We start from the raw sequence: 27,662 nt of genomic DNA, 5'->3' as shown, positions 1-27,662 counted from the left end.
CTTCTTAGAGGACCATGAAATAGGATTAGATGCCAAATATACAACCAAACCTGTTGTAGACCTCCTGTCATTAGGATCTCGTGCCCAATCAACATGACTATAAGCATAGAAGTCCATATCCCATTTACTAAACTGAATGCAATAGTCTTGTGTACCCCTCAAGTATCTAAGTATTCTTTTGACAACAACAAAGTGTGATTCCATTGGATAATGCATGAATTGGCAAACTTGATGCTTAGAGAAGGCAATATCAGGCCTTGTGAATGTTAAATATTGAAGTGCACCAACAATGCTTCTATATAAAGCAGGATTGTTAAATGGTTTCCCATCATCCCTTAACAATCTGTTATAAGGTAGGCAAGGAGTTGTACATGACTTGGATTGGAGCATATCAATTTTTATCAACAAATCAGAGACATACTTAGATTGAGAAAGAAACAAACCATTGGACTGATGTGTAATTTGAATACCAAGAAAATAATGAAGAGGCCCTAAGTCTTGATATCAAATTATGAATGTAAAGCTCCAATAACCTCAGTAATTACATCTGTAGCATTGCCTATAATGATTATGTCATTGACATACAATAAGAAAATAACAACTGATTGTCCAACATGTTTCACAAATAGTGAAGAATCTGAGTATGTAGTAAGAAACCCCAGAGATGGCAAAAAACTTGTGAATCTCTTATTCCAAGCCCTTGGGGCTTGTTTTATACCATATAAGGACTTGTGTAATTGACACACATGTGTTGAATGTTGAGGATCCAAAAAACCAGGGGGCTGAGACATGTATACTTCCTCTTGTAATATGCCATGAAGAAAGGCATTATTCACATCTAATTGTCTAAGTGACTAACCAAAGTGAGCAGCAAGAGCTAATACTAACTTGACTGTAGTTGGTTTAACCACAGAATTGAAGGTTTCTCCATAATCTATACCCTCCTCTTGATTAAAACTTTTGGCAACTAATCTTGCTTTATACCTGGAAATGGTACCATCGACATTTTTTTTAATCTTATAAACCCACTTACACCCTACAAGATTTTTATGTAGAGGAAGAGGAACAAGGGACCAAGTACCCTGAGAATGAAGAGCTGAAAGTTCCTCTTTCATTGTTGATAACCACACATAAGATTTCAAGGCTGACTTATATGTTGCAGGCTCTGTTTGAGACAAATCCACTAACTGATCATCTTGAAGAACTGAGAGAAATACTTTTTTCTTAGATATCCTACTTTTAGATCGAGTCTGCATTGAATGTGTATTTAGTGTTGGAATTGGTAATATAACCTGTAAACTTTCAGGAGAAAAACCAATAGGATCTTCAGATTGCTCAGAATAAGACTGAGAAGTACTTGCAGGAGCCACAGGGTGAGGAGAGGATAATGATTGAGAAGAACTTGCTGATATTGTTGGGATTCCAGTAATGAGTTGTGTATTGGAACTGTGAGTATCATTGGTATCTAAAGAATGAGAACCAACAATATTTGGCATAACAGTATGACTAGGGACTACAATATTCTGATGAGTGACAGACGTATTTGGAGACTATGATACAACAAATGATGGAGAAGACTTGGAACACAAAGGAACTGAACATTTTGAAAGCAAACTAGTATATGGAAATTTAGTTTCATCGAATATGACATGTCTGGAAACATATACCCTCTTATGAGATACCTCATAACAAATATACCCTTTATACTTAGTAGCATAACCCGGAAATATGCATTTTATGGTCTGAGGCTGGAGTTTGGTACTATTATAGCGTCTGAGTAGTGGAAAACATGAACACCCAAAAATTCTTAAATGAGTGATATCAAGAATGAAATTAAACAACAATTCAAATGGTGATTTGTTGTTTAAGGTTGAGGTAGGCATTCTATTAATAAGATAGAAAGCCACTTGACAAGCAAAAAACCAAAACTATGGAGCTAATGAAGCAGTTTGTAAAAGTGTGATAGAGGTTTCAATGATATGTCTATGTTTGCTTTTAGCTAGACTATTTTGTTCCGGAGTATGAGGATAAGACAATTGATATTTGATTCCTTTATCAAGAAGAAATGTTTGAAATGTTTTACTAATATATTCCCCTCCCCTATTCACTTTGTAAGGTTTTAATGGTAGTTGTAAAATGGTTCAAAACAAAATTGTAGAAACCAACAAAGACAGAACAAACATCATTTTTATTGCTGAGAGGAAAAATCCAACAATATCTAGTGCATTCATCAATGAATGTCACATAGTATCTCAAACTTCAACAAAAATACATGGAAAGAGACCCTAGACATCAGTGTGTACAACTTCAAAGAGGATAACAAATTTTGACACAGAAGCAACAAATGGCAGTTTACAAAATTTACCTTCTAGACAAGTGGAACAAATCACAGGTGATGAATCAAATGTAATAGACACTTTACATTGTTTTAAAATGGAAGACACTACAGAGTTTGATGGATGCCCTAATCTATTATGCCAAAGTGTAGAAGATACTTGTTGTCCAAGAAATGCCACTGGAGATCGAGTTGATGAAGATGATGCAGATGCTGATAGTGGAATTGGATACAACCCATCACTGCAAAGCCCCTCGAACATTATCTTCCCTGTGGCCTTGTCCTGAATCCAAAAACAGAAAACATCATACATCAACCAGCAATTATTGTCCAGACATAATCGATGTATAGATAACAAATTTTGTGTTAATCTAGGAACATATATGATAGAATGTAATTGTAGTGGTTTGATTGTAGTTGGAATATTGGAAGAACCAATATGTGAAATGGATAAAACTGCACCATTAGCTGTTTGAATTGTCTCAGTGGATGGATATGGAGTAGCCAAGGAAAGATTATTCTGATCAGCCGTCATATGTGATGTAGCCCCTGAATCAGTGAGCCAAAACTGCTGAGGAGGTGTACTTGGAACAACAGAATTTGAGATAGTGTTGACATGCATAACAGTAGGTGAAGAATTTTGAACATTGGAGTTTCTGTAAAGACAAAACTACACACTAATTCTTTTTACCACATATTTGACAACCTTGAACAGCTGCAGTATCCGAATTCTTGAACCTGCAAATAGCAGCCAAATGCCCATATTTACCATAAATTTGACAAGTAGTGTTAAACTGGCTTTGCTGAGATGGTGGTGAATTTCCAAGAATACTAGGAGCATTATTGATGTAACTAAATTTGTTATTCCCAAACCTAGGCTGTGAATTGTTGTAAAATTTCCCTGTGCCCTTGTTCTTGTTAAAATTTAGCTTATAACTAGAAACATTATAGAACCCGGATTGAGAACCATAAGAATTATTCTGAAAAAAATTCCCAAATTTAGACTGATCACCAAAATTATACTGTCGATCATAACTTGAATTCTTAGAATCATTACCACCATTCTTGGTAACCATTGCAGTTAAGAAAAGAGTGGCAGCCATATTTTCAATCATTGCTTCCTCAGCAAGTAACTGAGAGTGAAGTTCCTTCATTGAGATAACATTTTTTCTTCCTTGAATTATAGACTTTAAAGTATTATACTCAGAAGAAAGACCATTCAGAGTTAATATCACAATATCATCATCCTCAAATGTTACTACAGTAGCAAAAAGATAATCACGAGCCTCTTTGATTCTTTGTAAATACTAAGAAATTGAATCAGTACCTTTCTTGATGTTTTGCAATTCAGATTGCATCTGAAAGATTGTTGTACGAGTAACAATGGAAAATTGCTCCTTGAGACGAGTTTACAAGTCATGAGCATTGGTACTTCCAATTGCACAAGAAAAGGTGGAAGGAGACAAAGTGGCAGTGATTAACTGCATGAGTGCCCTATCATGCATCTTCCAAATCTTGAAGGTATCAATCTCAATTGAATCCCCAGATGCAGTGGAATCAAACAGTGAAGGACAAAGGTTTGTGCCATCGACAAAACCCATTATGCCATGACCTTCCAAAAGTAATTCCATTTGTAAATTCCACACAAGATAGCTGGAATCATCCAGTTAACAGATGAAGAAATTATTGATATAAGAGAGGTAATAGGAGATTGAAGGATCTGAAGTTGTGTAGCCGCACTATAACTTTAAATAAGAGAAAAACCCAAATGCAAATTCTCAGAAGAATTAAACCAAACACCTGGAGTGCACAAGAATAAGCACAAGGAACCAAGAAATATAGAGATATCAAGAACCCAAGAAATGTGAGAAAAGGGAGCTGATCACAGATAAAGAGCGAAAGCAGAGAAATCCAAGATCGAAGAACTGTCGAGCACGAAGCCTTACGGCGATTGATACCATGTAACTATAACTATGAAGAGCTCACTATATCTTGCAAAAAAGAAAGAAAGAAGGAGATAGAGAGAGAAGTAGAGATTTAGAGAGAGAGAGAGACTATTCAGTTTATTAATGATTCACAAACTTAGTACAAGATGGTTACACATGTTGGTTATATACCAGACTAGGTAGCTTACTAACTAAGCCACACACTCAACTCACAATCTATTGAGATTTGTCATTCTATCTAACCATTAAATCATAAGCTCATTGTTGGAAACTAACCAGCTCCTGGAGTCGAGGGGTCGAAGGTGGCAAGGAGCTTCTGAGCAAAAGGTGCTATCTGCATCGAAGAAGGAAGAAGAGAAAATGAAGGGTTGGCCTCCAATGGCTAGTTTTTTGCTGTTTAAATGTGTGAGTGACAAGTGTACACTTCAGATTAGATCATTTAAATCCCAATGAGACAAATGTACACTTCAGATTAGATCATTTAAATCCCAATGAAGGACTAGGATTTAATCTGGAGTAGTAAGGTAATTTTAGTGTTTATATATTGTCTAATCACTAACTCTTTTACACAAGTATGGGTGATGGAAATGTACCATACCCTTACACATTTTCTCTACTTAATGAAGTATGGATGCTGCATTTTTTTTTGCACAACCTTGAAGTTGAAAACCACACTCCGATATCCTCTTAATTCTCTACCATTCTACAAATAAGAAACCAATCCAAAAACTATAACCAAAAATCATCCAAACAAACAAATTGTATCATGGCCTTAGAGCTTAGTTTTTTGATCTGAAAACTTTCTGGGCGTAATCTGTGCAAGTTAAGACTTTTGGGAGCACCAACAAAGTGTCCTAAAAAACAACAACCAACAAACAATTCTAAAAATGAAGGGATCCAGCAGTAGCAGTGAGCTAAAAGCTCTAGTCTTTGATGGGGAGAATTATGATTTTTGGAGAATAAGAATGACAACCATTTTGAAATCCTATGATCTATGGGATATGGTTCAACATGGGTATGAACTACCTGAGATGGAGATCGATGCTCTAGAGGAGGATCTCACAGAAACACAACTCAAAACACTGAAGCAGAATCGAATGAAGGATGCTAGAGCACTTGGAATCATTCAAGGTGCTGTCTCAGACATCATTTTCCCGAGGATAACAAATGAAGAGACTGCTAAGGGTGCTTAGGAAGTTTTACAGTAATAGTACAGATGAGACACTAAAGTCAGAAAGGTAAAACTTCAGTCCTTTAGAAGATATTTCGAGTATACAAGAATGAAGGAAAATGAGCTGTTAAAAGACTACTTCACTAGGCTGTTTGATGTTGTAAACAAGATGAAAACATATGATAAGGAACTGCCTAATGAAAGAATTGTCCAGAAACTGTTGATTAGTTTGACTAAACCATATGATTCGATAATGAGTGTTATTGAAGAAACCAAAGACATTGAAACTCTCAGTGTGCAAGATGTGATGACATCCTTAAGAGCCTTTGGCCAAAGACTCGAGAGGCATGCTGATTTTGCACCTGAGAAAGCCTTTCAATCACTCAATGTTGCATCAGTGGAAGGGCAAGAACAAGAAATGAGATGGAAAAAGGTATCACAACTTTAGACCTAACCAAGGCAGCAACGTTAATGCAGGTCCAAGAACCAAACAACAATGCAAACATTGTGATAAATTTCATCTTGGAGAGTGTTGGTTCAAAGACAAGCTTAGGTGCCATAAATGCAACAGGTTTGGGCACATTATGAAAGACTGCAGATCAAAGAATGTGTAGCAAGTAAACTGCGCAAATCAAGTGGAGGAATAAGCAAATGTGTTCTATGCTTTCAGTGCAAAAGTGGAGAAAAACAATGAAGTGTGGTACGTTGACAGTGGCTGTAGCAATCACATGGCTGCACATGAGTCATTACTCATTGACATTGACACAAACTTCACTGGAAAAGTGAAAATGAGAAATGGAAACATTGTCAAGGCCACTAGAAGAGGAACTCTGGTTATCAACACTAAGAAAGAAAGAAGATGCATAAAGAAGGTGATGTTAGTGCCAGGACTAGATGAAAACTTACTTAGTGTGGGTCAAATGATAGAGCATGGGTATTTCCTACTCTTTGGGGGAACTGTGGTTGAGATCTATGATGACTGATCCCTACCAAATTTGGTGACCAAAGTGGAATTGAAAAATAGAAGATTTCCACTTGTGTTGAAGTACTTAGACAAAATCGCAAGGAAAACAAGTATGACATGTTCTATGAAACCATGGCACAAGAGGTTTGGTCACTTAAACATGATAAGCCTAGAAAATCTGCAAAAGTATGAAATGGTACAAGGGATACCTAAGATGGATCACTGCAATGAAATCTGCAAAGGATGTGCATTTGGGAAGCATCACAGAGATCCATTTGAAGTTGGCAAGGCTTGGAGGGCAACAAAGCCACTCGAATTGATTCACACAGATGTGTGTGGACCAATACAAACAACAACAATCAGTGGAAACAGGTATTTCCTAACCTTCATTGATGACTACTCACGGATGTGTTGGGTGTATTTCATGAGGTTTAAGTCTGAGGTATTCACAATATTCAAGAAGTTCAAGGCAATGGTGGAATTACAAAGTGGATACCAAATCAAAAGACTAAGAAGTGATAGGGGAGGTGAGTACACCTCACATGAGTTCAATGCATTCTGTGAAGATGTGGGGTTGGAGAAGTAACTCACTGTGGCATATTCACCACAACAAAATGAGATTGCAGAAAGGAAGAATAGGACTATAATCGAAATGGCTAAGTTTATGATGCATGAGAAGAATATGCCTTATATACTATGGGGTGAAGTTGTGAACACCTGCATTGGACAAGAAGACACCATTCTAAGTGTTCAGTGGAAGGAAGCCCTCTGTGAAGCACCTGAGAGTGTTTGGCTCAGTATGTTACACTCTCATCCCTCACCAACTAAGGCACAAGTTGAAGAAATCAAGTAACAAGGGTGTTTTTGTAGGCTATGGTACCAGTGAGAAAGGGTACAAAGTTTATAGTGTGTTAACTCAGAAGATAATCCTATCAAGGAATGTTATCTTTGATGAAAACTCAAAGTGGAACTGGGAAACAAAGATAGAAGAAAAGGACAGTGTCTCTCTACAACTTGACCTTAACAAAAGGCAAACAAGGGAGCCTATGGAGACCTTAGTTCAAGAAGAAGTCACAGATAATGGTTACATACAAGGGACTCTACAGCAAGCTAGTATGAGTCCACAATCAAGTCAATCACAGATAACAACTCCAAGTTCAACTCCAGTGAGATTGAGAAACTTGGATGAGATTTATGCTACATGTAATTACTGTGTAGTAGAACCAGAAACATGTGAAGAAGCTGAGAAAGACAAAGCTTGGAAGAAAACAATGAATGAAGAGCTTGAAATGATAGAGAATAATGACACTTGGGAACTTGTAAATCGACCAAATGACAAGCCTGTGATTGGAGTGAAATGGGTGTACAAAATGAAACTTAACTTAGATGGTTCTGTGCAAAAGAACAAGGCCAGATTGGTGGCTAAAGGTTACGCACAGAAACCGGGTGTAGATTTCAATGAAACCTTTGCTCCAGTAGCAAGGTTAGACACCATAAGGACTTTGATAGCCTTAGCAGCCAAGAAGGGTTGGAAGTTACATCAATTGGATGTCAAATCTGCATTTCTAAATGGAGTGCTAGAGGAGGAGGTGTTTATGGATCAACCTCAAGGGTTCATAAGTCAAGAGTTTCCTGAAAAAGTGTACAAGTTAAGGAAGGCTCTCTATGGCCTAAAGCAAGCTCCAAGAGCTTGGTACAGTGAGATTGATTCCTATTTCACTGAAAAAGGATTTCAGAAAAGTCCTAGTGAAGCTACACTCTACACCAAGAAAGAAAGTAACAACAAGACACTCATTGTCTCAATCTATGTGGATGATGTTGTCTACACTTGAAATGATGCTGCAATGATTGAAGAGTTTAAAAAAGAAATGATGAAGAGGTATGAAATGACAGACCTTGGCTTTTTGCATCATTTTCTTGGCATTGGGGTAATTCAAAAGGCAAACAGCATTTTCATTCATCAAATGAAGTATGCTAAAACCTTGCTTGAAAAGTTTGGTTTGAAAGGTTGCAAACCGGTCTCTACACCTCTAATTGCAAATGAGAAACTTAAGAAGGAGGATGGAAGTGAATTTGCAGATGCTAGTCTCAATAAGTGCATTGTTGGCAGTCTATTGTACTTAAGTGCAACAAGGCCAGATATAATGTTCTCAGCAAGCCTACTTTCTAGGTTTATGCAGAATCCTAGTAAGATACATATGGGCACATCTAAGAGAGTGCTGAGATATGTGCAAGGAACACTAGATTATGGGATCAAGTATGAAATGGGGAAGTCAATTATCCTAATTGAATTTTATGACAGTGACTAGGGTGGTAGTGAAGATGATACCAGAAGCACATCGGGCTACGCTTTCACCTTTGGTTTAGGGGTATTTTCGTGGGCCTCTGTGAAGCAACAAAGTGTTGCACTATCCACAACCGAGGCGGAGTACGTGAGTGCATCAGAAGTAACGGCTCAAGCTATTTGGCTAAGATTTAAACTCAAAGATTTTGGCGAATTACAGGTTGATACCACACCACTCTTGTGTAACAACACCTCTGCAATTGCCATGACCAAAAACCCAATTTTCCATCAAAGAACAAAGCACATCAAGAGAAGATATCATTTCATCAGAGAAGCATTGCAGGACAATACAATCAAACTAATCTATTGCAGCACAGAAGATTAGATCGCAGACATATTCACAAAAGCACTACCGAAGGAGAGATTCAATTACTTGGGTTTGCTCGGAATGACTCCTAGAAGCAGTTTAGAAGGGAGTGTTGGAAGCTGACCACCTCTTGGAGTCGAGGGGTCGAAGGCAGCAAGGAGCTCCTGTGCAAAAGGTGTTGTCTGCATCGAAGAAGGAAGAAGAAGAAAATGAAGGGTTGGCCTCCAACGGCTAGTTTTTTGTTGTTTAAATGTGTGAGTGACAAATTTACATTCCAGATTAGATCACTTAAATCCCAATGAAGGGCTAGGATTTAATCTGGACTAGTAAGGTAATTTTAGTGTTTAAATATTGTCTAATCACCATACCCTTACACATTTTCTCTACTTAATGAAATATGGCTGCTGCATTTTTTCTGCACGACCTTGAAGTTGAAAACCACACTCCAATATCCTCTTAATTCTCTGTCATTCTACCCCTAAGAAACCGATCCAAAAACTATAACCAAAAATCATCCAAACAAACAAATTGTATCACTCATAACAAACAGCCAACAAACCTTTATTATTCTTATCACAAATCATCCAAACAAACAAATTGTATCACTCATAACATCCAACAAACCTATATTATTCTTATCACTATTGTCTTCTTCCCCACTTGGCCTCGCATTGATCGTTTGAACCTGCAACTGATGACCGACGACCGACACCAAGATTTTCCCAAACCTTGGTCCTTACTCTCGTATAAATTCGAAACGAACAGTGGAACAATTTTCTTGCAACCGGACGCACAGCAAACATGGATCTGAGAGAAAGCATCATCAACCAAAACGACGTGGCAAGGAGGCTGACGAAGCAGCTGGTTCAGACCGAAGGCAAGCAGTCGAACCTCGTGTACTCGCCGCTGTCCATCCACGTGGTGCTGAGCCTGATCGCGGCTGGGTCAAAGGGTCCCACCCAGGAGCAGCTGCTCTCGTTCCTCAATTCAAAGTCCACCGACCACCTCAACTCCTTCGCTTCCCAGCTCGAGTCCGTGATCTTTTCCGATGGGTCCCCCGTGGGCGGCCCCAAGCTGGCGTTTGCAAATGGGGTTTGGGTGCAAAAGGATCTCCCGCTGAAGCCTTCCTTCAAGCAGGTGGTGGACACTTATTACAAGGCCGCTCTTGCCCTAGTCGATTTTCAGACCAATGTAAGCTCCCAAACCCTCTGTCATGTCGTTTCGATAGTTTTATTTCAATGCTGCTCATGATCAAAGTCTTCAATTTTTTTTTCGATTTGATTAGAGATGTTTGTTCCTTTGTTGAACCTAAATTGCAGGCCTGCTGATGCTCTTTTATTTTTGTAGCATTTCAACTAAATACTTCCTCTCTAATCATTACTGTTCGTGCTTGTTCTTGTGCATAGCTTAGCCGTTACGAAATCGTATGGTAGATTTTTTGTTCGTTACTGTTTGTGGTTGTAATTGATCGAGATATGCAGGCTGATATCATTGTTTTCTAACTTGTCGTAACTGTTGTTGGTGCTCAAGGCTGCTCAAGTGGAGTCGGAAGTGAATTCATGGGCTGAAAAGGAGACGAGCGGCCTTATCAAGAATCTACTTCCTCCCGAGTCACTTGACAGCTCAACCAGGCTCATCTTTACGAATGCATTGTACTTCAAAGGAGCTTGGACTGAGAAATTTGATGCATCAGCTACAAAAGAGCAGGACTTCCACCTTCTCGACGGGAGCGCAGTTAAGGCGCCCTTCATGACCAACAAGAACAAGCAGTATGTAAGTGCCTTTGACGGTTTCTCAGTCTTAGGGCTTCCTTACAAACAAGGTGAAGACAAGCGGCGCTTCTCCATGCACATCTTTCTTCCACAGGCGAAAGATGGGCTGCCAGCTTTGGTTGAGAAACTTGGCTCTGAGTCCGGGTTTTTAGATCGATATCTTCCCAAACAACCAGTTGCAGTGGGCGACTTCAGAATCCCAAAATTTAAGATCTCATTTGGGTTTGAAGCTTCCAATGTCCTAAAGAGTCTGGGACTGGTGCTGCCTTTCGTGGGTCCAGGAGGTCTGACGGAGATGGTGGACTCGCCCGAGGGTGAGAGGCTATATGTTTCCAGCATATTCCACAAGTCGTTCATTGAAGTGAATGAAGAAGGCACAGAAGCTGCAGCTGCTTCTGCCGGCGTTATAAGTGATAGGAGGATGCCCATGACATTTGTGGCTGATCGTCCGTTCCTTTTCACGATCAGTGAAGAAACGACCGGAACAGTTCTGTTCATCGGTAACCTGCTCAACCCTCTTGCCGGCTGAGTGTTACAATCCCCTGGGAAAAGGCATCATGTGTACGTAGAATAATACGAGACTATAGTAAATAAAATGTATGATCCTTGTATACATGTGCTATGTTTGGTTATCACCCAATCACCCTGTACTTGCAGCAGTTGATCTATTTGTAGAATCTTGATTCTGAATACTTATTTTATGTTGTTACGGCCACACACGATAGTCAAGACTACTTGTTTAATAATTAAGCTTACTTGTGGTCCCATTATGTAAAAAAAAATCTACATACGGCCGTTTGCATGGAAGAAATCGTTTATTGACTTTAGTTGAGTTTAAATAATAATTATTCTTCCGTGTTAAAATTAAAATTTATTTTATTACGTGACTGATTTAAAATACTGTAAATACTGATTTAAAATTATCTCATTGTCACCTTGTGTGTCATTCTCGTAGAATTTGGAATTATTCACATTGTTTAGTAACGTAAGATGTTTCAGTACATGAAAACGTAATTACATTTATAAAAGGAACTGGAGCGCCTGCTGACCTCGTTCAAACAGACGGTGTGGGTTCCACGTGGCTGGCGCGAAATTTAAACCGTTAATTTAATGGTAGTTATCTCTCCCCCTTGTCACGACTCCCATGCAATGCTGCAAAGTCACAAGCACCCATCGTTTGGTTCTAATATTACAACAGTACCCCCATGGAAACACAATCTTAAGCAATCTCTAATACTCATAATGTTGTTGAAGTTTTGCAAGAATAATTGCTAAACAGTGATTAGACGGTCGGATAAGAGATAGGGTTTATGATTTGATTTGGATGTTCCACCCTTTGCCACTCAAAGTGTCTTATCTACCAAACATATCTTGAAAAATAATTTAATTTGGTACGAAGAATCATAATTTTTGTTTATCATTGACGTAATCAATCATAGCATGTTTTTGATCAAATCTGTATTTATTGGGATATTCATCCTTAAAATCTTCATTTTGTTATAAAACAATAATATATTTATTATTTTTAGAATTTTGTAATACCTTTATTTAATTAGTAACCTTGACATTTTAAAATTGAAAAATCAATATTTAAATGCAAAGTTGTCCGTTTTGAATAATCTCTAACAATATTTTCCTTCTCGTAAACGAATAAGACTGGTTTATTTTGTACACAATTAGATATTGAGAGTTGAAATTCTAAATACTAAGTTCTTGCTAACATATTTTCGTAACCGTTTAAGATGTTTGTATGCTCGAAGAAAATGAAAAATTGAATCAACCCATAGTATTATTATGGCAGTCGACATCTTTTATCATAGGATAACCATCAAGTCACACCACATATCCCGAAAGAGAAATCCATCCAAAAAATAGGAAAACGAAAGGAAATTCCTTATTTTCCTTCGTGGAATCATCCCTCTCTCCCCACCACCAGGTCCCAGCTGAAAAGAAACGGATGGCACAATCGTGATTATCACAAACAGCAATGTCAAATTGTAGCTAGAGAATCGTCAGCACCGTTTACAAGTAAGTGGAAGTTCCTCGAAGAGTAAGAGAACTCGACAATCATAACGTAATCTATCTCTTCACTTTCTCAATCCTTTTCTATCTTTTTTTTTTTTTTTTCTGGGTTCCTTGTACTTCTCGTAAATATTAAGACTTTAATTCAACAGAAAGGAACTTTCTCTTTCATTGCTTGCATTTTTTTTTTCAGATTTTGTACTTTCCTTTCCTTGCAGTTGCTTGGAAGAAACCAAACTCAGAAGACCTTTGTTTTTTTTGAGAATTCAGTTCAATCCGTTTATATATATATATATATGGTGTTGATGATTTACCAGAAGTGATAGTGCTTCAACAGAGAAGAAGAAGCTTTTAGTCTTCAGAAATTCAGAGAAAAGATAAGGAAGTGGAAGAGTGAAGGAAAAGCAAAACAAAAGATGGGAGAAAATGCTCCGCCTCCTCCACCACAGGTGGTTGCTCGGCCGTCTCAGATGCCTCTTGGGGCGGCGAAGGGTCCCATTTGGACTCCAACTGAGCAGCTCCACCACCTTCAGTATTGCATCCACTCCAACCCCTCTTGGCGTTAGTCTCTCTCTGTTTCTGTTATTTCTTCGTTCTGGGTTTCTATATTTTTTGAGTAAAAAGCTGATTAAAGTTGTGCTATTTTAATGGGTTGGTTTAAAAGTTGAAGCTTTTGGCACTACTTCTTATTTAGTTTACTAGTTTGCTTTTTAGTCCTAATTTTGCAATTTACTTTTACTATTTTTGTTTCGGATTCTCTAATTTATTGTGTTCGAATCTTTTTAAGTACTGTAATTAGTTCTAACAAAATAATAAGCATATGTTCCATAACCAGTTTCAACTTATCCTGCTTACAAGAAATCGATTTCACTCGAAAATGTTTAGGTAGTGTAAAAGTAAATTTCCCATGTTTTCCTGATCGAATGTAACAAACCGCTTCTAATGGATCGAATTTTACAGCGGAAACATTCGTACTCGCTTTCCAGCACTATGTTGTGATGCTCGGATCCATAGTTATAATTGCCACTAGTCTCGTGCCTCGGATGGGTGGGGATCATGTAAGTTATGTCCTCTATGTCATAAAGTTTATAATATGCCGGTTAAGATTAGCGATCACACACGTAGCTTTGAATCCGTGATGTTAATGTTTGGGTTTTATTCTCCCTTTGTGATCAGGGTGACAAGGCACGCGTGATTCAAACGATGCTGTTTATGGCAGCAATAAACACTTTGATCCAAACACTCATCGGGACAAGGCTTCCAACAGTGATGACTTCGTCATTCGCTTTCACCCTTCCGGTGATGTCAATCATCAATGATTATTCTGATCGGAATTTTAGAAGTGAACATGAGGTATGTAAAGTTTGAAACATGTTATTCATAGAGGATTTAACATCACATTAATTTACTTCTTAAATTGCTTTAAGAAATTTCAGTTATAGACTTTGAGATGAAAAATACGTGGTGCAAACTTTATACCAGTTGATGCAGATCAAATCAAAACGTGTAAACCTTACATACCTGTAGAAGACGTCATGATGAATTTCTGGTTTTGAGGATGGAATAGATTGAAGCACGTCTATGCACTGTTGCGTCATATGCAATGAACTGATGGGGAGTTCTAGGGTTGTGGCATTAGCAATGTGACAGGGACCTCAAACTTACATAGGCTTCACGTCCCTAGAACCCTATCCACTAACGGAGACTAGAAACTCTTATGATCCTCTAACCAGAATAATAAAGCCAATGGAGTTGTATTCCAGGCAGCAACCCCTTAAGCAATTGGAATTAATCCGGTTTCACTCTTCCCTGTGGCACAAGGAATAGCTAACTAATTAAATCACTAACCCTAGTTCATTCGGTTGCAACTATGCAAACCAATTAGGGTTGGACTTTATTACTTGACTCCAACACGTTGATGATTAATGTGTATGATTGCAGAGGTTTGAGACCACAATGAGAACGATTCAAGGGTCACTTATTGTAGCTTCCTTCTTCAACATCTTCATCGGGTTTAGTAGGGCATGGGGGAACTTCACAAGGTACGAAATCATTATCTCAAGAGTGATGCTTGAAGCCTCAACCTGACATTCTTCTTCGTTATCATTTTCTAAACCAACATCGGCTTTCTTTTTCTTCTCTATCAGATTTTTTGGTCCAATCGTTATCGTGCCAGTGGTTTGTGTAGTCGGTCTTGGTCTTTTTGCACGGGGCTTTCCACTTGTAATGTCTCTGACAAAACACTCCATTTCTCTCATCACATTCATAAGGATATTATCAAAACATTGATCTCTCTCTTATGTTCTGCACAGCTCGCGAACTGTGTGGAGATTGGTCTGCCTATGCTGATCCTGCTCGTCATTACTCAACAGGTAAATTTTATCCGATCTGCCACTTTTTGTTCTTCGAATAAATGTTCTAAGTTTAACATGATAATATTGTTTGGGCAGTATCTGAGGCATGCTCTTCCTAGAGCCCATAACATACTCGAGAGGTTTGCTTTGCTTCTCTGCATTGGGCTTGCATGGTCATTTGCTGCTATCCTCACCGAGGCTGGTGCTTATAACAATGCTAAACAGCAGACTAAACAAAATTGCCGTACAGATCGCTCTTACCTTATAGCATCTGCTCCTTGGTATGTACATGTATCAGGTCTCTCTTCTTGCGTAATAAAGTTAATAAATTCCCTTCAGAAGAATTATTCTTTTCATAACACTTGTTATTGCTGTTCAAATGAAGGATTAGATTCCCATACCCGTTTCAGTGGGGTAAACCCATATTCCGAGCGAGCCACGTCTTTGGAATGATGGGAGCAGCAATTGTTACGTCTGCAGAGGTCTAATACTGGTTCTATAAACTTTTTTATGCACTTTGAAAATTTCGTAATTGGTATTGAATCTCGTATCTTAAATCTGATTCTATGCTTAATCCTTGATAAAGTTAATAATATGTTTTGTTGCAGTCAACTGGAGCGTATTTTGCGGCAGCACGGCTTTCAGGTGCTACTCCCCCTCCAGCAAGTGTAGTGAGCCAGAGTATTGGCTTGCAGGTGATTGCAAATTGTCATGCCGCTCCTTTCTCCCTCCCTCATCCTTTCCAAATCTCTGTGATGCTTTAAAAGAGCGGGAAACAACCGTTGTATTTCAAAATAGTTAAAACGATTTAGTTGTGTATGTTCAAATGTAGGGTGTTGGCATGCTGCTTGAAGGTATTTTTGGCGCTGCTGTCGGTACCACAGCATCCGTGTAAGAAAGCCTTTTTTGCTTGACATATATGTTGATATTCCCTTTATATAATAACGGTTTCCTTGCTATCGAGGAGTATTGGATATCAACAGAAGAAAATTTGCTTACAAAGATTATGAATTCACTCATTTTTTGTAATGTCTTGCAGCGAAAACGTTGGCCTGCTTGGATTGACACACATAGGGAGCAGGAGAGCGGTGCAGATTTCAACTGCTTTCATGTTCTTCTTCGCTATATTTGGTTCGTTCTCTCCTTCCGTTAGTCATGTCATGACTCATGCCTGGGTTTACTACATTGTGTTTGATAGTGTTAAGTTGTGTCTTTCAGGGAAGTTTGGAGCTTTTTTTGCATCAATTCCTTTGCCGATATTTGCTGCCATGTACTGTGTTTTATTTGGAATCGTCGGTGAGTGATTCGATTACCATTTCTAATCTTGTTAATACCATTCTATCACCGAAAAGTGTTTCACCTTTGTTTTCTCTATCTGCAGCTGCTGTTGGTCTCACATTCATGCAGTTTGCAAATAATAATTCCTTGAGAAACATCTATGTTTTGGGTCTTTCCCTGTTTCTTGGGATCTCGATACCTCAATATTTTGTCTCGAACACCACCCCGAATGGTGTCGGGCCAGTCAAAACGGATGGCGTATGGGTAAGTTACACAGACACGTTACGCTAAACCCTAGACCCTCTCTCTTTCAACTATGACTTCGTTTATTTGAGATTCTAAATCAACAACATTTTGATGGCTGCAGTTTGATGACATACTGAACACAATCTTCTCATCGAGCCCAACAGTGGCGATGATCGTGGGCACGCTGCTGGATAACACGCTTGACGCCAAGCATTCGGCCAGCGACAGAGGACTTGCATGGTGGAGACCATTCCAGAGCAGGAAAGGAGATGCTAGAAATGAGGAGTTTTATAGTCTACCTGTTAGGATACGGGAGTACATACCTTCCAGATTTTTCTATTATTAGATAACAGAACATGTTTATAAATTGTGAGATGATGTTATTTGTTGTGTTTAACTGTTTATGTACATGGTACATGGGTTTGTTATTAATTTAGCAGAAATATATATCCTAGAAGCCCAAAGGGCAATAAAGAAAGAGGAGAATTGTTCATATGGTCGAAAAAGGAAAAAAAAGATGGGAGAGAAACTTCGGTAGGTCTTCTTAATTAGGGTGCTCTTATACTGGGTGGGATCGGCGTGGCTTCAAGCAGTTCTTTCAAAGTTTCTCTCCTCTTGAGAGTTGCTAGTGAAAGAACTCGAGCTATTAAGCACATTCGACCAAGATGCTATTAAGCGCCTTCAGAAAGATGGTCTTATGAAAGGGGAAACCAGTTTCAATCGTCTATGATGAATGTAATGTTGTAATGAAAGAAATGAGCTGATATGGATTAGATTAGTTGGTTAGAGAAATGCGTGTGTTATTTGGCATCTGAGTTTAATGCCATTTTTTGTACATAAGAAGGTTTAAGAATACTTAAGTTGAAACAAAGAGAAGGAATGCCATTTTTTCAGCTCTCTTTCTCATCCTACAACGTTAAACGATTAACAGAATCATATGAAGAACCGGCCTCAGTAGAAATTAACTATGTCTCACCAAGAAAATAATTAAGTCTGAAATCGTTTAATCATCTAATATCAAACGAATAGACAAATAAAAAGGTTAAATGATTTTTGATTCATTGAATGTTTGAAAAATTGTTCTTTCCAGGGCGTTAAAGGATTGAAACAGTTCCTATATTCAAACAACATTGCATGACTAGAGTGGAAGCTAGAATGTTCAAGTAAGAATGTTACTGTATCTCTTCAAATGAGATATTTAAGTAGAATAGGAACAAAGTGAAAAATGTAAATAAAGAGATAATGATATTATAAATATGATAATGAAATCCGTCACTGCTAATCGTAATGACATATTGTGCCATATATATATTGTTCTGGACGACAATCACCTCCAAAAACAACAAAATTATCAAGAAAATATTGTAACCTAAATCTGCCCAGAAATATATAATATATACATATATTCATGAATCATGGTCCATGTAGTCTAAGACCAACGGTGTGAACGCCCGAAAGATGAAGGAGTACGACTCTGTAAATTGACTAAAAGAAGCCGGCAACCTCACGTGGTTTGGTAGAGGTCTCGATCTCTCATGGACCCCACACGTTCTCTCCATTTCCTCAACACGCGTTTGCCTAATTTTGAAGATAATAGGCTCTAATCATATAAATTAACACATAATCATCCCTTGAATATCAGATTTATTCAACTTTTATAAGTATATGTTAATACGATTTTAACGACTATTTTGAACTCCTCGTACAAATTCATTCAAACCAAAGTGTTTACTTATTTAACAGCGATTGGACTAGTAAAAGGACATCAGCGTTTTGTTGCTTAGTACAATAATAAAATAGTTAAATAATTTTTATATTATGTAAAATTTAACAACAATGATTTAAAAAATAAACGGCTGTGATTAAGTTAATCCACAAGCTTAAATTAATCTATTATTTTTCATTTTGGGAAGTGTGCTAAAGTCGTATTAGGGGTAGGGAATAAGTGGGACGGTGGGATTGCGGGATGAGGGTAGACTAATTCAAACACTGATGTAAGCTCAATAAAATTGGACCCCAGCTGAAGTCAAGTCAATCAGACGTTACAAATATTTCAAAAGTGCTTGTCCTAACTTTTGGCTTCAGGCTAAAGTGCTTGTGAAACAAGTCCTTTTGCTGCTTTTTAGCCGCCAGCTGACTGTCCCTAAAAGAGGGCACTTGCGACGACTTCTGAAGTGTTCAAAGAAAACAGAACCACAGACACACCACAGTTAGAATAATCCTCAAATTTTTTGCCCTATTATTTGAATCGACATCCCCTCTGAATTTCTATGTCCGAAGTCCAAAGACCAGGAGAGCCAAGCCAGTGAAGAGAAATTCGGATTCTTAGTTTAGTTAGGTGGACTAGTAGGATAAACAAATAGAGAACGTATGGTTTAAAATGTGTGATCCAGACTTCGGAGTTCCAGACACAAAGATTCAGAGAGGATCTCAATTCCTATTATTTAACTTCATATGAACAAATGATTTACAATTTACAACAAAGTTTATACAAATTAACATTGACTAATGGTACAACAATTTGCTCATTCATCGAGCCAGTCCAGATCGAAATGTTTCTCCACCACCTGAACATGAAGCTCCGGCAATGCCATCTCTGCATCTCTCCACATCCAAGAAATATCCTCGTCGCACACTACACGGCGCAGAGACTGTAACGCTGCAGTGGATTTCGGTAGGTTGCTAATTTGTGAACATTCCCTCATGTCAATCTTTTCCAAACTTGCTAGCTTACCAATGTCCATGGGTAGGCATCTCAAATTTACACATTGGGAAATGTCAATGTACTTCAAGCGAAGTAGCTCGCAAATGCTGGCCGGAAGCGTCTGCAGTGCCGGACACGCGTATAGCCTTAGGATCTGTAGAGATTGCAGCCTTCCCAAATCAGCTGGGAGGTGGTATAGGCTGTGGCAGTTGGTTACGCTCAAGTTCTTGAGCGAAGGCATTGCATAAATGCACGTAGGCAGCTGGAACAAGTCATCGCAATGATCGATGGTGAGCTCTGTGAGCCGAGGAAAGGCCGATTGATCAAGGCTATTACTTATCTTGCATAGGATTATGTAGATTTTCTTCAGATTTTTCAGGGGGATGGTGGATAATCGAGGGACGAATACTTTTTCGAGCCAGAGGCTTCTCAAGTTGGTTAAGTTTGAGAAGACTGAAAAGCCATTTAGGATGCAATTTGATGTACTGTAATTCATGATTATCAATGCCCTCAACTTTGGCATGTTTTCAATGAAAGGAGGAAGAAGGTACTCGTCGTCCGATGAAAAATTCAAAATCAGCACTTCACATTTGGGAAACTCCATCTGGAACCAGTCCATCTCTCTCATTTCACCTGCATTATCGAGGAATGAATCGGTTTAAATCAGCACAAAAGAGTAAACATAACGAATAACCTCATAATCAATAAGGCAATTACTGAGACACGTTAATACCGGTGTGAACTGATACAATCTTCGCGTGAAATGGCTGATCTGAATCCCTCTCCCATTCTCTTGGAAGTTCAGTCTCTCTTCTTGGCATAAGCAATCGACTACGTTCGTTCACGCTGCCATCACTGCTCAAATGAAGAGCAAGGTCCCTCAGCACATCATGTTGTGTAACAGATATGTCATAGCAACTGCTATATATGTCTCCATCTCTACAACATCAATATACAAAGGGTTCAAAACAGAAACTAATCACACTCAACGTAAAAGAAACCAAGTGCCGAACTTTAAGCATCGTACCTTGCATCTTTCACCAGGGTGAGGAGATTTTTGTTCGAAAGCTCGACAAGTATAGCAAACGCTTCTTCTTCATCGATGCCATGTATTTCAACCCACATATTGGTAAGGACATCAAGAGGGATCTTCTTGTCTTCTGGAAACGCACCCAAATCTAAGAAACATGATTTAACTTTTTTGGATAAGCAGTCGAGACTCGCTGCCATCCGCTGAAGTAGATTGTTCTCATGGGACTCAGAAAAAGCTTCCCCTTTTGACAACTTGCTCCTTGCATTTGCCCAACACAATTCAGGCTGGTCCTTCAATGAAGCTCCAATCACTTTGAGAGCCAAAGGAAGCCGCTTGCACTCGTTAACAATCTAAAGTTCAAGAAAACAATCAGTTACCAATCTAAAGAAACATAAAATAACCCATTTTGATTAGCTGAAAATGGAGATTGGAGACTTATGACTACGTTTAGCAGTAGAAAGAAAGTGATTATGCATTATAGAAGCACTTTCTAGAGCTTTTCAAATAAGCAATTGTATTCTAGCAAAAACGCTTATGAGCAGAAAGAATTACAAACAGACACTAAGATCGTACCTGCTTGACCAAATTTTTATCAGCCGCAGGGGGAATGGACTTTTGGCCAAAAGCAGAGTGACAAAACAGAGAGAGTGCTTCTTCTTCCCTCAACAACTCAACATCATAAGTGGCATCGAGAACGTTTGGGAATTTGAAACGTGAGACCACAAGAAACTTGCAGCCCGGGATCTTAAGGAGCAGCGGCTCAAGCACTGCCAGTGACCACACATCATCCAAAACCACCAGAGATTTCGTTACGGTTATCCATTCATATTGCAAGTTCCATTGGGGAAGCACAGAATTGGGACTGAGAATTTGGGTCCCCATGATGAACTGCACAATCTTGGCCTTCAACTGGTTCACATCTGGAGACTGTGACACTGTCAGGAACAGAATCCTCTCATTGAAATAAGCTGCATTCGAACGGCAACGAACACAAAACAGAGTCAGTGTTTGATTCTAAAGAAAACTCAAATTCTAGAGAACCCATTAAAGCGAATTCAAGTTCTATAAAAACGCTTCTGACAACATATGGCGAAAAAGTCATTATATTACCTGAAAAGTACTTGAATTTTCAATACAAATTTCAACATGTTTCAATAAAATAAAAGCACTTCTAGCAAAATCGATTACGATCACAATTAAGCAATCCGAAACAGGGACTTAATTACTTACATCTAACTTGATCATCCTTGCAAAGCTCTCTAGCGAGAGTGGTTTTTCCAGAGCCACCAATCCCACAAATCCCAACGACCCTCAAATCCTCCCTCCCAAAAATCATTCCCTTCACCGTCTTCATCCCCACCCCTAATCCCAACACCACCGAACTGCTCACCTCCCATTTCATCTGCCCTTCCTCCTCAACCCTCCTCACAGCCTCCTCCATCCACCCGCCACCGATACCCCCGCCCCCGCAAGTCCCAATCTTTAAGGTCCCAAGCCGCTGTTCCACCACCCGGTTGGACCAATCAAACCGGTCAAGCCGCTGATCCACCTCCGCCCTAATGTGGTGGACGTCGGCCAAGATATGGACCTGTAATGGGCCCTGAAGAAATCGTGACACTGTCTTCTCCAAAGCCTCCATCTTTTTCGCCAATTGGACGTGCGTGTAAAAGTGCCAGCGCGGTGTCATGAGGACTTTTCGGACCAGTTCGAGGCCGTCCTGGAGAACTTCCGACATGCGGTCGAGCTGGAACTGCCGTTCGGCCGGTAGCTCGACGCCGGAGTACTTGATTTCTTGGATTATGGGGAGGAGCTGCTCGACTGAGGTTTTGAGTTCCTCGGCGGTTCCTCTGCTGCTGCATAACTTGAGGGAGATGGCGGCGAATAAATTTTTCAGGAGCTCCGTCGTGATCTCGCCGACGAAGAAGTCCGCCATTGCCCTTGTTGGTGGTGGTGGGAGCTGTGCGACTACGGCGGGTGAAATGACTAGCCTTTTTATGGAGAGCGCGCTTCGACGATGCTTCTCAGATATGCTCCATGCCTTCTAAAACGTTGTTTTATAATTTGTGACGTGTGTAATTAGTCAACTAACTATTTAAAGATTGGTTTTTTCAGCCATAACCTTTGATAATATATACCATTTGTCAAAAGATTTTAAAAACTCTATTTAAAACTAATTTAATATATTTTTGGCAAAAAATAAATGAAAAAAAAGAAAACTTGATATAACTTCAAGTTTTTGAGCAATAGTATGAATAGTCTAATTTATTAAGATAAGTCAAATTCCTTAAATTTAATTATTTAATTATTAATAATTATTTCTTCAATGATAAGATTTACTATAAATCAAATTTCTTCCTAATTATCTATTTGATTTTTTTTTTTTAGCTATTTCTTGTTGTTCCTTTTGCTTTAAACCCTATTTATAGATTTTATTTTTAATTTTTATGAGCAACCTATATCTCATGTTGATTATATTTATATACCTATATGATAAATTCTTTTTTATAATCGACCTGTCAAAGATTCATGTGCCCTACTTCTAGGTGTATTATATTTTTCTAACTTTTAGTTGGGTTTCATATGTTGCTTATAGGTATAATATATATTCATATATATTTTTTGCTTGAGTTAGGATAGAATGTTTTGCAAATAGATTTATGTTAGTATATTAGGTTTTTTTTTTTTTGTTATAAGATATTTGTGACAGCCCGTCCTGAATTATTCGTACCGTAAGTGTGAAATGGTGATTTTGCCCTTGGTGGGTATTTGTCATTTTGGGGTGATTGTTTTGTGGTTTTGTTGGTTGCATCTGGACCACACCCACACCCACATCATCTTCTCATGTGTTTCTCTCTCTGTCTCGAACTCCCTCTCTCTCTTTCCCCTTCTCACTTGTACGGATGGGGTTCAAAGCCCTTGCAAATGTTGCAGATTGAAGTGAAAAATTGTACCTTTGTGTTCTTGAGAACCATATGAGTTCAATCATACCAATTTCAGGTAAGGAATCCTTCAATTTCACATCGAACCAGGAATCTTTGATTTGGTCACTGTTCATGCACACATGAATTATTGATTTTCAGGGAATTTGAAGCTTTAAGGAAGCTTAATGAGGTCCTTAGGAAGCTCGGGGTGGTTCGTTGGAAGGAATTGGACATCGAGATCATGAGTTGCAAGTTTGGCCGATTTTTCTACAATTTTTCCGGCGCAATCCTATGATCTTTGAGGTTTCAAACAGGTATAACGTTGTTCTACTCATCTCCAGCTTTCCATTGGTGCAAATTTCATAGAAATTGGTGAAGAAACGAGTGAGAACGAAGGGTTTGAAGTTTTTTCCAGGTTTTCGACGATCGGCGTCTCGCCGGAGAAGATGAAGGAATATTCCATCAGTTTGGACAGAATATTTTGACGCAGTCAGTCAGATTTAACGGAATCTATTAGGGTTTAACAGAATATTCCTAACGGCGTTAACTGACGCCGTCAGTGTGCCTGGCACGTGGCCGCGCGTGGGAACGCGTAGGGCCGTGCCCTCACCGGCACGTGGAGCCTTGAAAAATTATTTTAAAAATATGGGGATGTTCATGAGGTTGAGTAGATCACGTTGGTGTATTCATACACCCCATTTGAGCATTGTATGAGAAGTTATTACCTAGTTTTGGTTATGCTCTTTAAATTGATGTTTTTATAGTTGTTTCGCATATAGGTGAGACCTATCCTGAAGACGAGCGCAGTCACTCGAGGCAAGGGGGTTATGACTCTTCCATATACCAGTGAGTGGGCTTTTAGTTTTCCATATATACCTATATACTTGTGGTTTTTCCCAGAAAATGAAATGGAATGTTTATAGGTTTTAAATGCCATGCATAACGTTTGCCTATTTATTTATGCATTAGTAGTTGTATATATGTATATTTAGTGCTGCGGACGCACAGGTAAGTGCCAGGTAGGTTTATAGTTTATGATTGTGCATTAATGGTTATGTGAGATGCATAGAGAGCTCATAACTTGCACCCTCGGTGTTGGGGCTCTCGCCCAAAGTAGGGCATAGTCTTTCACATGATGTTCACCTCCCGCACCACACGCTCATCTTGGATCCAAGTTGGGTGCACAGTCCTGTCGTACAGACCACTATAAGTGGTTCTAACTCGTAGGTGACCTGCGATTATTCGCCCAGTTTTCAAGTGATCGTAGCACTTGAGCATATTTATTTACACCCAGTCCTGTCGTACAGACCACTTTAGGTGGTTCCGACTTGTGTGCAGGTATAGTCAATGAGTTGGGGATTTGAGCTCTGGATTCAGCCGTACATGTCACATTAGGTGACTCCGGCTGACATGTTACTTGCATTGATTGACATTACTTGTGTTACTTACAGTTTATGTGGAGGCGTTCGACATGACATATTTCTGAACACGTTTTCGATATATGTGTATATTCTATTTTCTGGAAAACTATACAGGTTTTACAGCAAAGGGTTAGAACTTTTGTTAATGAAATGATTTTGAAAAGCTTTGTTTTTGCTCACTCACACTTTCTGTTTTGCGCCCCTCCATGTTCTAGTTAGAAGCAGCTTTGGTGGTTCACGAGGACTTGACGGTGGTTCTGACAGAACGTCACACATGTAGGATTCACCTTCTGGGTGTTGTGTAATTAGTATTCGTTCTAATACATAATATTAGAAGATTTTAATTGATTTTTAATATTTTTAGGAAATGTAAAATGAGTATACAAGAAATTAAAAAAAAAAACATGTAATTAGATAACTGGACTCACTTCTAAAAACCATTTATGATTTTGGATCCGGATCTAAAAGCCCCATGTAAAGAACAATAGTAAATAATGCAAGAGCTCAACCCCTCTTTCTTCCTCCCCTCATTTTCCTCGGTATTCCTACCCCAACCCTAATTCTCTCTTCCCCTATCTCACTCTTCCCTGCGATATATCTTTATTCCGTCCCCTCTCACCCTCTCCCCAAACCCTCTCCATTGCTTTTTCTTCTAATTTTCAATTGCAATAGAAAATGTAGTTAGAATTTTCAATTTTGATGTTATTGTGTTGAATATAATTAAATTTGGTGCGGGGAGATAGATAGAGAGATAGGAATAAAAGAGAGGAAGAAAACAAGGGCAGCATATAAAAAATAAAAAAAAAAAGATACTGATTTATTGTCAATGGCTGGGGTTGGTGGCGTTATAGTTGTTGGTTTGATTTTGAGTTTTTCATTCCTTTTGTTTTTACTTTTTTTGTTGTTGAGTTTTTCAATCCTTTTGTTTTCACTTTTTGCAATGTGGATGGAAAAATAAGACAATAGAATGGGCCTAGTAGCACTCTTTTTTATACAAGCTATAGTGGGGGAAGGGGAGTTGGATTCTCGTATGCAAGGATGTATATTTTGACTAATTGAGTTACACGTCATTCGCTATCACAACAGAACCACGAGTATTCTAATGATCTTATATAACCCCAATAACTTATTCATTTTGTAAAGTCATCTCCAACTTAAGGAGTTAAACATAGCCCTATCTATAATTATAAGCCTACAAAAAAAAATTATTTTTAAATGAACAGTATCAGGCCATATTCATACACCATCTTCAATCGAATTTTAAGTTTGTAATAATTTTTCAAACATTCTATCCATTTGATGTCTCCTTTAAGCCTTTGTGAAGGCTTGATGCCATTTGCTCAACCTCAGATAAAGTTGTTTTTCCATTGGGCGACTCAGTATTTTTTGAACATACTAGTTCAAAGGCCTTCACTCGATTGACAAATACCATTGACACTATCTTCAAAGATCCACCTTTAAGCCTTGGAAAGAGCTTCATCTTCTTTTAGGTCCAACCTTTTATTTTTATTTTTTTGTTTTGAGAGGTTAGTTTTACATCGATGTAACTTCTTTGTTCGTTATCAATAAAATTCCATTTTTCAAAAAAAAAAAAAAAAAAATTTAGGTGAATCTTGACAATGATGATTTAAAATGAATGGCTGTTATTAAATTAGTCTAGAAGTTTAAATTAATCAGTGTTCTAAAAATTGGTTTAGGCGGTGTCTAGGCGTTGGGCGGTGAGGTTCTGTGGCGATTTTGGACAAAACGTTCAATAAAATCGGGGAGGGTCTAGTCGGCCGCCTAGGCGGCACTAGCGGCACTAGGTGGTCTAGGCGGTGTTAGGCGAAATGCTAGTCGAAACCTAGAAACCCAGAACCTTTGTGCAAAACCAGAAACCTAAAAGCTCTGTGCAAACCAAGAAGCTTTCATCTCAGACTTGAAACCTAGAAGCTCTGCGCATCCTACAAACCCAAAAACTTTGAGGAACCCCAAAATTCCTAATCGCACATTCGTACACTGTATGTCATTGATCGGCCTCCAAATCAAAAGAGATACCTAACAATTTATGAAGCCGAAACAGAGAAACCCATATAGAATGTGACATCCCACATCGCCCAGGGGAGTAATCCTTAAATGTATATTCCCATCCCTACCTAGCACGAGGCCTTTTGGGAGCTCACTGGCTTCGGGTTCTGTAGGAACTCCGAAGTTAAGCGAGAAGGGGGCTAGAGCAATCCCATGATGGGTGACCCACTGGGAAGTTGCTCGTGAGTTCCCAAAAACAAAACCGTGAGGGAATGGTAAGCCCAAAGCGGACAATATCGTGCTACGATGGTGGAGCGGGCCCGGGAAGTGGTCCCCCCCCGGGCCGGGATGTGACAATTTGGTATCAGAGCCTAACCCTGGCCGTGGTGTGCCGACGAGGACGTCGGGCCCCTAAGGGGGGTGGATTGTGACATCCCACATCGCCCAGGGGAGTGATCCTTATATGTATATTCCCATCTCTACCTAGCACGAGGCCTTTTGGGAGCTCACTGGCTTCGGGTTCTGTAGGAACTCTGAAGTTAAGCGAGAAGGGGGCTAGAGCAATCCCATGATAGGTGACCCACTGGGTAGTTGCTCGTGAGTTCCCAAAAACAAAACCGTGAGGGAATGGTAAGCCCAAAGCGGACAATATTGTGCTACGGTGGTGGAGCGGGCCCGGGAAGTGTTCCGCCCCTGGCCGGGATGTGACATAGAAAGATTCAAACCCCAAAATTTAAAAACTCAGAACGTTTCGAACCCAATTTTAAACTCATTAGGGTCTCTAAACTTTATTTACATTTTTTCAAATTCTCAATACATTATAAGTATATGTTTTTT

General features: G+C 39.0%; 5 protein-coding genes across 5 annotated transcripts; 4 read left to right on the top strand and 1 right to left on the bottom strand.

Moving 5' to 3' along the window:
• Positions 1-5,561: 5,561 nt before the first annotated feature.
• On the top strand, positions 5,562-6,435 carry LOC108867808. The gene is made up of 2 exons (XM_018649459.2): positions 5,562-5,857; positions 6,123-6,435. The coding sequence occupies exons 1-2, from the start codon at positions 5,562-5,564 to the stop codon at positions 6,433-6,435; spliced, it is 609 nt and encodes a 202-aa protein (XP_018504975.2).
• Positions 6,436-8,260: 1,825 nt separating this feature from the next.
• LOC108867809 (uncharacterized mitochondrial protein AtMg00810-like) lies at positions 8,261-8,725 on the top strand. The gene has a single exon (XM_018649460.2). It carries the CDS (start codon positions 8,261-8,263, stop codon positions 8,723-8,725), a length of 465 nt encoding a protein of 154 aa, XP_018504976.2.
• An 831-nt stretch (positions 8,726-9,556) lies between these two features.
• Positions 9,557-11,554, top strand: LOC103955478 (serpin-ZX). Its single transcript, XM_009367378.3, has 2 exons — positions 9,557-10,258; positions 10,598-11,554. Exons 1-2 carry the CDS (start codon positions 9,869-9,871, stop codon positions 11,366-11,368), a joined length of 1,161 nt encoding a protein of 386 aa, XP_009365653.2. The 5' UTR covers positions 9,557-9,868; the 3' UTR covers positions 11,369-11,554.
• Positions 11,555-12,906: 1,352 nt separating this feature from the next.
• On the top strand, positions 12,907-17,232 carry LOC103949633 (nucleobase-ascorbate transporter 3). The gene is made up of 14 exons (XM_009360738.3): positions 12,907-13,422; positions 13,822-13,919; positions 14,038-14,214; positions 14,803-14,903; positions 15,009-15,084; positions 15,174-15,233; positions 15,312-15,496; positions 15,601-15,697; positions 15,824-15,910; positions 16,048-16,106; positions 16,255-16,346; positions 16,434-16,511; positions 16,597-16,757; positions 16,861-17,232. Exons 1-14 carry the CDS (start codon positions 13,278-13,280, stop codon positions 17,083-17,085), a joined length of 1,641 nt encoding a protein of 546 aa, XP_009359013.2. The 5' UTR covers positions 12,907-13,277; the 3' UTR covers positions 17,086-17,232.
• Positions 17,233-19,156: 1,924 nt separating this feature from the next.
• LOC103949636 (probable disease resistance protein At4g33300) lies at positions 19,157-22,527 on the bottom strand. Its single transcript, XM_009360741.3, has 5 exons — positions 21,707-22,527; positions 21,050-21,444; positions 20,471-20,826; positions 20,177-20,382; positions 19,157-20,076 (listed from the first exon to the last, which is right to left on the bottom strand). Exons 1-5 carry the CDS (start codon positions 22,407-22,409, stop codon positions 19,265-19,267), a joined length of 2,472 nt encoding a protein of 823 aa, XP_009359016.2. The 5' UTR covers positions 22,410-22,527; the 3' UTR covers positions 19,157-19,264.
• Between the last annotated feature and the right edge of the window lie 5,135 nt (positions 22,528-27,662).

The sequence above is a fragment of a genome, unplaced genomic scaffold (genome assembly GCF_019419815.1).
Source record: "Pyrus x bretschneideri cultivar Hongxiangsu unplaced genomic scaffold, Pyrus_bretschneideri_v1 Contig28, whole genome shotgun sequence".
Taxonomy (NCBI): domain Eukaryota; kingdom Viridiplantae; phylum Streptophyta; class Magnoliopsida; order Rosales; family Rosaceae; genus Pyrus; species Pyrus x bretschneideri.
The sequence above is the reverse complement of the archived record's forward strand: the minus strand, read 5'-3'. Positions and strand labels throughout refer to the sequence as shown.